The sequence below is a fragment of the Letharia columbiana genome (genome assembly GCF_014066305.1).
Source record: "Letharia columbiana isolate WasteWater2 chromosome Unknown Sc0000060_s0, whole genome shotgun sequence".
NCBI classification, from domain to species: Eukaryota; Fungi; Ascomycota; class Lecanoromycetes; order Lecanorales; family Parmeliaceae; genus Letharia; species Letharia columbiana.
The window spans coordinates 36,719-46,467 of record NW_023501103.1 but is presented as its reverse complement, the minus strand read 5'-3'; the positions used below and the strand labels follow the sequence as shown (position 1 = coordinate 46,467).

Sequence of the window (9,749 nt, the reverse complement as noted above, 5' to 3'; positions counted from 1 at the left end):
AAGTGGCGGCGCTCTACCAATCCAATCCCATTCCCTCTCGATGCCAAAACCTCCCAGCCTCCTCAATGCCCTTTCCCATGCAGACCTTCCACAGCTTCTCCGCCGCCTCTTCTGGCTCCACTGCCTCCTTCATCTGATGCGTCTTCCCGCTGGTGTCCAACCCGGTCTTGACGTATCCCGGGTGCATCAGCACGACCACCACGCCCTTCTCCTTCAAGTCGATCGCCATGCTCTTCCCGACACTGTTGAGGGCCGCTTTGGAGGCACGGTAGGCGTATGAGCCGCCGGAGCTGTCATCGGCAATGCTGCCGACGCGGGAGGACACGAGACCGATACGGGGATGCGGAGAGAGAAGGAGGGAGGGGAGTAGTGCTTGGGTAAGGAGGAGGGGGCTGAACGTGTTGGTAGAGAAGGTGCGGAGAAGAACGCTGTGCGTGGTGGGTTCCAGAGTATCTTGCTCGTGAGGAGCCATGATGCCTGGAAGACGAACGGCATCAGCGATGAAACCTGGGACTGGGATTCTTTTGGAGATACTGAGGTGCAACACACCGGCAATGTTCAAAACGAGACCCGCTTGCCTTCCCTTGAACCCCGTGGCGAACGCTTGGATTGAGGCTTCGCTGCTCGAATCGCATTCGTGGGTTTGACATCCTAGGCTCTTCATGTTTTCTCCTATAGTCATGTCCAGGGCGTGGACTCGGTAACCCTGGGTTTGCTTTAGATCCAGTCTAAGAGTGGCTCGACGAGTGAATATACCTCTCTGACAAGGATCTCTGCGAAGGCATGGCCGATGCCCGAGTTGCTCCCTGTCACCACCGCTGCAGGCATTTTCTTCGAACAGGGTTCAAGACTGTGGAGCCTGCTCCTACCGTTGTCTTTTTTTAGCCATGTTAAAGATCGAAGGCTGCGGTTTCGTCATCGCCGGAAGTGACGGAAATGCGGCAGGTCATTCGCTTCAAAACAGGTAGATGTAGAGGGCAGGGGGAGAACGGTCAATCGTGTATCGGGAATGATTTGATTAGCAAAACAGGGGGTCATATAATCGTGGGCAGCCGAGAGCGACAGGGTTCGAAGACGTTGTTGATGGGTAAAAGACTTTCATTCATTTCGGCTTTCGATCTATCTCTTCCGCAAGCTATCTGCAAGATGGATTTGCAGCTTCCCGAAGTAAAATACGCTACCAAGCTCAATCCTCATGCAGGACCTTTGCAAATGACTCGGCTGCTCTCTCCGGTTTGCCGTCCTCAAGCTTCTTCGATCCCAGCTTCTCCTCACTGAAGGCTTTGGCATATGGGTTCAATCGCAACAACACTTGCTTGTTCTTCAGAGGGTTCTTCTTCTGTACGCCGACACGCTTTGTCTTGGCCTCTCCCTTAGCTGGGCGCACAACGGCCTGTACTTCCGACGAGTTGATCAGGCGGCTGATATCGGCGTTGTGGACGACGTTTGAGGGAAGCAAAAAGTCCTTCTTCAGCGCGGATGGGGTAGTCGTAGAACCATAGATTTCATCCAAGGCCGCAAAAGCAGAAGAGGTCCAGACGATGAAGCGTCCGAGGTGACCACCGGGGGCAAGTTGCAGAAGGTTGAGGGCGAAGACCGATGACGTCTCGACACCTGGGATGTTGCGGAAAGCACGGACGAGCTCCTTGCCATCCTCATCCGGGTGGTAGACAATCAGCGGACCACGACGCTGGCGGTGACGACGACCCCGAAGCTTTCCTTTCCCGGCACGGAGTTTGCGAGATGCACGGACTTTGCTGACGTCTGGTCCTGCACCGACAGCTGTCAGGAGTTTAAGCGCTGCTGATGTCTTGGCAATAGCAGCTCCTTCGAAAGCTTTCGAGGCGATAACCAGGGGCACTTCTGGTACGGTAGAGATTTGGTGACCGCGTGCAAGGAGGAGAGAGGGGACGGAGGACGCAGCCAAAGCAGAGGTGGTGGCGAAGCGCCTGTTGGTCTGTCAGCTCTACCTCTCTCTGGATCTCGTCTCCACGGCGTACTTTTGTCCCAGGTTGATCTTTTGATGCCACTTTCTCCAGACCTTGGTTGGCGCGAACATACGACCCGAGCGGCACATGTTTCCAAACGCAGCTTGACCGGCACGGTGTGTACCTCCTCCTGAAACACGGGGAATACGGGCAACAGCGCGACCTGAGAAAAAGCCAATGTCAGTCCTCCTTATGTGCTCAGACTCAAGCTGTAGACTTATCGCTCACCAGTTCCCCACGATTCAGCCGAAGTCTGATGTCCAGCCTTCTCGCTCACTGCATATGGCTGTCTCTTGTTCTTAGCCATGCCAGCGTGTACTGTCCTGAGCTGTCGTCAGTTTCTGCATTCGGTGTGCCCTTCGTGAAGTCGAAGGCCTTACTGAACGATGTCTGGTCGAATTGGTGCTTTGAACACGGCGGGCAGCGGGTGAGTAGATCCACTGGGGGTGCCATCATGCGAGGCAATGGTGACTGTCGGACGTGTCGCCATCGTTGCTGCGGTGGTTTGTCTCGACTTCGTTGATTGTGTATCGGGCTTTGCTCAGTTTTGGTTGTGGGCGGGAAAAAAGTGCGCTAGCTGTAAGGACTTAGCTCGGATCTAGGCGAGACGTCGCCAAGCCCGCCTCGCTGTCTACAAGTACTTTACGGTCTACCCTCTAGTCTCTCTACCTTCAAATGAAGTAATGAGCAGTACACAACATTTGTTGATTCAGCCCAAAACACATGCGTTGGAACGACGCTGGAAATGCCAGTGAAATGGCCCCTACCACTCAGCTCCGACTTTGACGATGCCGAGGCTTATGTGAAATCATTGCTTTCATTTGTCACATCTTCGGAGCTCTTCCAAAATCTCTGTGGTGGTGTGCATATACTAGACTTCTTGACGAAAGAGCCGGATCTCTACAGTACTGTTCTCCCAGAAGAATGGAGAGTTTGGTTTCAGTTGCACGATATCCCCGCCATCCTCGACCTCTTGATGAGGGAAGATGATGGTCTCCTCGAATCTCTTAAAAGCTCAATAGATACATTGTCTGCAGAGAAGCAAGGCACAAAATCTACATGGCGGAATGGTCCATGTCCTCCCACAAGTCTGCTGGAGTATATCCAAGCGATTCGTAGGCATGCACTGAATCGAGATTTCAGACCCCTTGATGCATCTGCTGCACCATCGTCTACAGGGACTGGTCCCCTCCCTAGACATGTGGCAGTGGGGATGAAACCCAAAAAGATTCATGAGGTTGAAAAGTTTGTCAAGTATATCAATGGCCTGACCGCTGATATGGACACCACTGACGGTCATAAAATTACACATATTGTTGACTTTGGTTCAGGTCAGAACTATCTCGGTCGAGCTCTAGCGAGTCCTCCGTACAATAAACAGGTGATAGCCCTGGAAAGTAAACAACATAACATCAACGAGGCTAAAACTATGGACATAACGGCTAGATTGACCGAGAAGGAAAAGATAATGTGCAACAAAAAGCGGTATAGAAAGGGCTCGCAGAGCACAAATCATGATCCAGACACTTCTCAGCCAGGAAACGTACAATCTAGTAGCAGCTCGCAAGCACCAGTAAATGGCGATATTCACGGCTCCGTCAGTCAAGCAAACCCAGACGAAAGCAAAGGCAAAATCCAGTACCTCGAGTCATTCATTCAGAATGGAGACCTAGCAACGGTCGTACACGAGATCAAATGTGCTCCCAATACTCCGGATGGCATGATGAAACCAGATCCACAGTTGATGGTCATCTCTCTCCATTCCTGCGGCAATCTCCTGCATCACGGACTACGATCTCTGATCCTTAATCCATCCGTCAAAGCTGTTGCCATGGTAGGCTGCTGCTACAATCTGGTAACGGAGCGGCTTGGCCCCCCAACATACAAATTGCCGTCTTTGCGTTCTTCCAACCTGCGTCTCGACGCCACCTCATCGACATGCGATCCACATGGCTTCCCAATGTCGGAAAGGCTTGCTATGTACCAGCACCAGCTTGGCCAAGGTATACGCCTGAACATCACAGCGCGGATGATGGCCGTTCAAGCACCCGAGAATTGGACTGCCACAGAATGCGAGTCCTTCTTCACAAGACACTTTTATCGAGCCTTGCTCCAAAGAATGTTACTGGACCATGGTATTGTCGAAAAGCCAACCCAGGAGGGCGACGGGGATGGTGGGGGTCCTCGCGGCTGGACTGGAGCTGGCCCAGCTCTCACGGTTGGCTCCCTGCGCAAAGTTTGCTATTCTTCCTTCACCGCCTATGTGCGTGGAGCAATCACCAAATTAGCGGACGATCAGGAGCGCGGTATTGCAATTCAAAGACGTATGGAGGGTTTGATCGATGAGGACATATCGCGCTATGAAGACGACTTCAAAGAGAAGAAGAAAGAATTGAGTGTTGTTTGGAGCTTGATGGCCTTCAGCGCAAGCGTTGTGGAGTCGAGTATTGTGGTGGATAGGTGGCTGTATCTCAAGGAGCAGGCAGAAGTTAGAGAATGCTGGGTTGAGACCGTGTTTGACTATAAGCAAAGTCCACGAAATCTGGTGGTGGTGGGGATCAAGAAATGACCACAGTCTATATGGAAACTCAGAGATTGTAGCCTTCCCATCAAGCAGGTCACAGTCATGCCTGATTCCTTGCTGCCTTATCTTTATTACTCTTCTTTCGTGTCTCATGCCGTAGATTTCTCACATCTTCTCCCCTTGTATCGTAGCCAGGACCTTCCTCTTCTGCTTCATATTCCGAAATTCCAGAAACCAGATGCCCTGCCAGGTCCCTGTGGCGAGTTTTCCATTCGATATTGGTACGCTCACGCTCGCGCCTATCAGAGACGACTTGATATGTGCCTGTAACGTCGCCCAATCAGCCATCTCCGCTCATGCAGTGGACTCGAGGCTGATATACTGGCATATCATCGCTCCCCTCTGCATCGTGCCTGTAGATTCCTTTTCCGGCTGCCCATACAATCCGTCAGCCATGACCCAGAAATGACTCTGATGCCCCCACGTAAAGCGCTCCTCCTTCCACGCTACTCGTTTTTCCAGCGCACCTTTATCTTCTTTCACCATCCCGTCCAAAGCATCACTCATGTCCGCCCTCACATCATCATCCCAATTCTCATTCATTGACAGCGCGCAGCTCGTGTGTTGTAGAAACAGATGCAGTAGCCCGCATTTAATACCCGATATCTGGGGTAGCGAAGATACGATATGGTCGGTGATAAGGTGCGAGCCACGACCGAGGGAGGGGAGCGTTAGGTGGTGCTGGGTGTACGTCGTCGCCATGGCGGGGCAAGTCTTTGGAATACAGGACCGGTAGAGTAGGGCGAGAACTATGACGGAATAGAGGAGCTGGAGGAAGAAGCTATTTGGCAAAAAAGGAAAGCGCATAAAGATCTTTAGTCGAGAATGCTCTGTGGCAATGACGTTAGATAACCATTTTACGGCGGGCTGAAATCATTAAAGCGCAATTTGTCTCGCCAGATGCACATCGAGTGGGGGAGAGCAGTTTTTGAGGGGGGTTTTGATTGTGATATGGTCTAACACATTGCTATTGGAGGAGTCTGGCCAAGCCTGGCCTTGAGCAACGTGAGCCAGATGATATCACATAGTCCTGACTAGCCACATCGCTTGCTCATCGATAGAGGAAACTCCAAGCCTTCACGATCAGTTCACCAGCAGAATGTGTAGCATCGCCATCCATCAAGAGTCTCCACCAAGCAACGTACACGATCCATGTTAGACGCAAGCTGTAGAGTCTGGATTTCCAGACAAAAGGTCGGAGCAACCAAGAACAACTGATATCTGTCAGCCAGGTGGAATTACATTGGGCGCCATCCACGAGTCTTCCGTACCTTAATCCTTCGAGTGGCGAACCCAGTACGGATAACCAGTGGTAGCGTAAGCCCACTGGCCAGGATTCAGGCTATTCATGATCGTGTTGACAGTACGCACGGTCCAGGTACCATCTAACTCTCGGCAATAGTACTCATTGTCGGGAGAAGCGTTCTGAGGGACAAGTTGGACCGGATTGAAGCCTCCATGATTCTGAGCGCGGGAAATGTTGCGGTCATTGACCTGCTTCGAGGTGAGTCCCTGATAGTGATTGAAATTGGCGGGCTCGGCGGCTGGCTGGGATGAGTAGAACTGAATCTCGGTAGCCTGTGATCCGCCTGGGTAGTACATCGGAGCCGGTGAAGTCTATGAGAATGATGTTAGCTTACTCAAAAATCCTGACTCGACGGGAACAGATGCGAAGCAGAACATGACGGAATACATGAAGGAATAGGTGTAGAGATTGGGGGTCCATGCATAGGTTGCGGGCAGTTGGCTGATGGTAGGACCTTACACTGCCTGCGGAAGATGGATTGTAGACAGCCTGGTGGCTCCAATTGGATGAAGACGAGACTGAAGGAGTGGGAGCCGGTGGATGTGTCCAAGGGTTTCGCGCCGCTGGCGGCTGACAAGGTCCGGGATCACTAGAGGAGACTGGTTGATAGACGTAATGATGACTCGTGTGGGAAGAAGGGGCAGTAACAGGACCGTTTGTCCAGGGATTCCATGCATTTGTCTGCTGGGGGTACGAATTCGAAGTAGGAGGGTTCGTCCAGGGATCCGTGGCCGCTGGGTGTTGAGGTGTCATTCCTTCTTCAGGATGATAGCTAAATTGCTGGCTCGCGTAGAACACCATTGCGAAATGGCCTCTGAAGTTTATGTGAAGATAAGGCTTATCGATTTACGGATCTTGTAGAAAAAGCCAAGATGTGGTGGTTGATGGTGTGGGATGTTGTGGAGGGGAGTGAAAGTGCAAGAAAAAGGAGGTGCAGAAAAGCGGTATTGACTCACGATGGGCTGAAGATTTAGCTGATCCGACACAAGAACATAGTTCTTCTTCACTTTCTCCTCCTTTTTCTCTTCCTTCTTCTTCTCAGGCGGAGGATCTTCAAGGAATACCTCTGCAACTCGAAAGCAACACATGACTTCGATCTTGACGCTACTTTGAGCTTTGGTGATGTTAGAGGTTTTGATCAAGTCAAAGTCGGGCGATTTTGGAGGTTAGGTATTAGATTGAGAGAGAGCGGAGGAGCTGGTCAAATTAAACTGTAAGTGTTTCATCATCGTCCTGAGTAAACGGATGAGCTACGCGGGGGAGGGGGACCCTTGGCCACCACCCAATGAGACTGCTTGAATGTACGGTTTGCCGCACGAAAGATAGAATTGTGGACTTTCACTTTCCTGACCTCGTACTTCTGCAAGAACCATGAGATCCCGATTTCAGGCATGGGAGCAAAAGTAGGATTCTCAACTGTTTTCACCGAACAAATGCTACAAGCACTGATAGTCAAGCTGAAAGACCAGACAAATTGTGCCAACCACACCTTTTTGAGCCTCGTCTCGTCACTTGTATGTGGATATGCATTTGTTAGTGTCATTAATGGTTACTTCGCAGCAAACTTATTGTAGTGATCACTTTCTGGAGCACTAGTTGGCTTCACTTTTATTAGCGGTGATCCCCAGCAACTCAGGCTTGACCATTGAACTCAGGATATTTGTAACCTAGATGTTCTGAGGCCGTCGTTATTTTTACTGACTCTAATCAAAGAGCCAGGAACTGTTCTAATGCTCATGTTAGATCTGTCTACACGAGATACTATATTGACTGCGGCAGCAAGCTCAGTGTAGCTTCTGCTACCCGACTCCGCGAGTGGTAGATGACCGATGTATGATTGTGGATGGTGAGGTATCTCGATACATCCTACAGAAGAGTCCTGGCAGGGGAGCAGGCTCGGTGCCAGAGAAAGTAGTAGTCACTGCGTTGCAAGTCATATCTTATGAATGGCTTCAATGTAGACAGGATGATAATGAAGACTGCCATCTATTCTGATGATGGTTGCCTGCAAATGCCAAGGCCGACAAGCGCGCGATAATTGCGTCTATTATCTGATTCTTGACAGACCTACGTCTTGACGTAAGGAGCCCGCTGTATGGAGACGAAAGAAAAATCTCATGCAAACATGGAATCTGCCGGTTTGCGGGGGCGCAATGCAAGTATACTCAAGCTCAATAATCAACCTATCGAGGACTTTGGTAGCGATGCAAGTGAGGACGGCGATGAACCTCCTAGGTACACGATCGATCTGTCTCTTCCACCCCGAAAGCGTTATCAGCACATAGCAGCGGACTTCAAACCACAAATAGCAACGTTGCCCATTCTCTTCGACGAAATCGTTAAGGATCTACGCGCGAATATCTCCGTCGAAAGAGTAAGATGGCTAGCGCGTCTCCTACTTCGGCGAGTGTACAATAAAGAAGAGAATGAGGAGCTTCGGGGTATACAGGAGACTACTGGCGTAGAGATGTATCTCTTAGTAGCCTTTAACGTCTTACTTGACCTGTTCATGGGTTGCACCAGTGGAGCCGTGAGAGTGAAAGACGATGACAAAAACACAAAGATGCTACATTTCCGTACGCTAGATTGGGGTATGGATGCTTTGAGAAAGGTCATTGTCCATCTAGACTTCGTCGAAAAGCCAGGCGGAGAGGTCATTGTACGTATTTCGGAGCCCACTCTTCCTCTTTTGGACAATTCCTTGAGTCTTGAGACATTCTCGGGAATTGTTTACTTTCGAAACATCTTCCAACGCTCGAATTGTCCCCTCAAATAGGCAAAACTGACTGCGAAATTGTAATTCAGGCCTCGAGCATCACGTACATTGGCTACGTCGGGGTGCTGACTGGCGTCAGAAAGGGTTTGAGCGTGTCTCTCAACTTTAGGCCAAGCCATGACTGCAGCGGCAGATTCTCCAATTTCCGATTCTATTCCCATCACCTTCTCGTTCTTCTTGGCTTTCAGCCCTCAATATCTTCGTTACTGCGGGGCTATCTTTTACCTACTTTGCCATCCGACACCTCTTCAATTGATATTTTAGCGCTGGAGTCCATCAAACGCGATCTTCCAAGTGTCCCGACTACTGCAGCGTATTTGATCTTTAGCGACGGCGAAAATACTCTCACCATAGAAAAAGACCATCATACTGCCGTCATCAGGTCAGCAACCGACTTCATCGTTGCTACCAATCACGATGCGGCTGAAGAGAACACGAATCAATCCTTGAAAGCCACTCACAAAGATTCTTTCAAGACTCTCCTGGACGGTATAGTCGTAGAGAGTATCGACCGTAAGAAGACGGCGGTGAACTTGTGGGAGACAGCTTTGAAAAGAGCCAAACGGAACTCATCGAAGAAAGTCAGCACGCACGAACAGGGCGTTACCAAAGACAGCATCATTCGGTGGTTGAGTTCTTCTCCAATCCTGAATGAAGAAACACATTTCGCAACTGTGATGGATCCGAAAGATGGAAAAGTGGTCTGGACTAAGCGATATATCGAACCCTTCGAATAGAATGACTTTCACGGGACTTCTTTGTCTAATACTTATAACGAACGCAGAACAGGCGATAAAAATAATGTTCAGAGAGCATATTGCGGAAACCGCCGGCTCCAAGAATAGCATACCCTGAAAACCGAGGGCCCATCCATGGCTGGAGAAGATTACCTTAGATTACACCGAACGGTCATTCATTAATGGCGATGTCGAATGCTGGCTAGATGTCCCAATAACACCGCTTGCAATTGATATGGATCTGCAGGTCAGTGGAGAGTTCATTTGAAACTAGCTCGCAGTCAGAAGAAGTCGACTGCCTGGCAGATTTGGCTCTACGAAGTGGCGGCAAGACTGACGTGGAGAAGAGGGCGCACTC

The 9,749-nt window shown here is 50.3% G+C and overlaps 6 protein-coding genes across 6 annotated transcripts; 2 read left to right on the top strand and 4 right to left on the bottom strand.

Moving 5' to 3' along the window:
• Positions 1-13: 13 nt before the first annotated feature.
• Positions 14-828, bottom strand: HO173_011228 (uncharacterized protein; the record flags this gene model as incomplete). Its single annotated transcript, XM_037313109.1, has 3 exons — positions 14-477; positions 550-706; positions 757-828. The coding sequence occupies 3 exons, from the start codon at positions 826-828 to the stop codon at positions 14-16; spliced, it is 693 nt and encodes a 230-aa protein (XP_037159990.1).
• A 358-nt stretch (positions 829-1,186) lies between these two features.
• Positions 1,187-2,478, bottom strand: HO173_011227 (uncharacterized protein; the record flags this gene model as incomplete). The annotated part of the gene is made up of 4 exons (XM_037313108.1): positions 1,187-1,949; positions 2,001-2,151; positions 2,217-2,311; positions 2,369-2,478. The coding sequence occupies 4 exons, from the start codon at positions 2,476-2,478 to the stop codon at positions 1,187-1,189; spliced, it is 1,119 nt and encodes a 372-aa protein (XP_037159989.1).
• A 255-nt stretch (positions 2,479-2,733) lies between these two features.
• Positions 2,734-4,557, top strand: HO173_011226 (uncharacterized protein; the record flags this gene model as incomplete). Its single annotated transcript, XM_037313107.1, has 1 exon — positions 2,734-4,557. The coding sequence occupies one exon, from the start codon at positions 2,734-2,736 to the stop codon at positions 4,555-4,557; it is 1,824 nt and encodes a 607-aa protein (XP_037159988.1).
• Positions 4,558-4,677: 120 nt separating this feature from the next.
• Positions 4,678-5,115, bottom strand: HO173_011225 (uncharacterized protein; the record flags this gene model as incomplete). Its single annotated transcript, XM_037313106.1, has 3 exons — positions 4,678-4,836; positions 4,895-4,944; positions 5,040-5,115. 3 exons carry the CDS (start codon positions 5,113-5,115, stop codon positions 4,678-4,680), a joined length of 285 nt encoding a protein of 94 aa, XP_037159987.1.
• Positions 5,116-5,844: 729 nt separating this feature from the next.
• On the bottom strand, positions 5,845-6,966 carry HO173_011224 (uncharacterized protein; the record flags this gene model as incomplete). Its single annotated transcript, XM_037313105.1, has 2 exons — positions 5,845-6,189; positions 6,835-6,966. 2 exons carry the CDS (start codon positions 6,964-6,966, stop codon positions 5,845-5,847), a joined length of 477 nt encoding a protein of 158 aa, XP_037159986.1.
• A 1,037-nt stretch (positions 6,967-8,003) lies between these two features.
• HO173_011223 (uncharacterized protein) lies at positions 8,004-9,391 on the top strand (the record flags this gene model as incomplete). The annotated part of the gene is made up of 2 exons (XM_037313104.1): positions 8,004-8,537; positions 8,684-9,391. 2 exons carry the CDS (start codon positions 8,004-8,006, stop codon positions 9,389-9,391), a joined length of 1,242 nt encoding a protein of 413 aa, XP_037159985.1.
• Between the last annotated feature and the right edge of the window lie 358 nt (positions 9,392-9,749).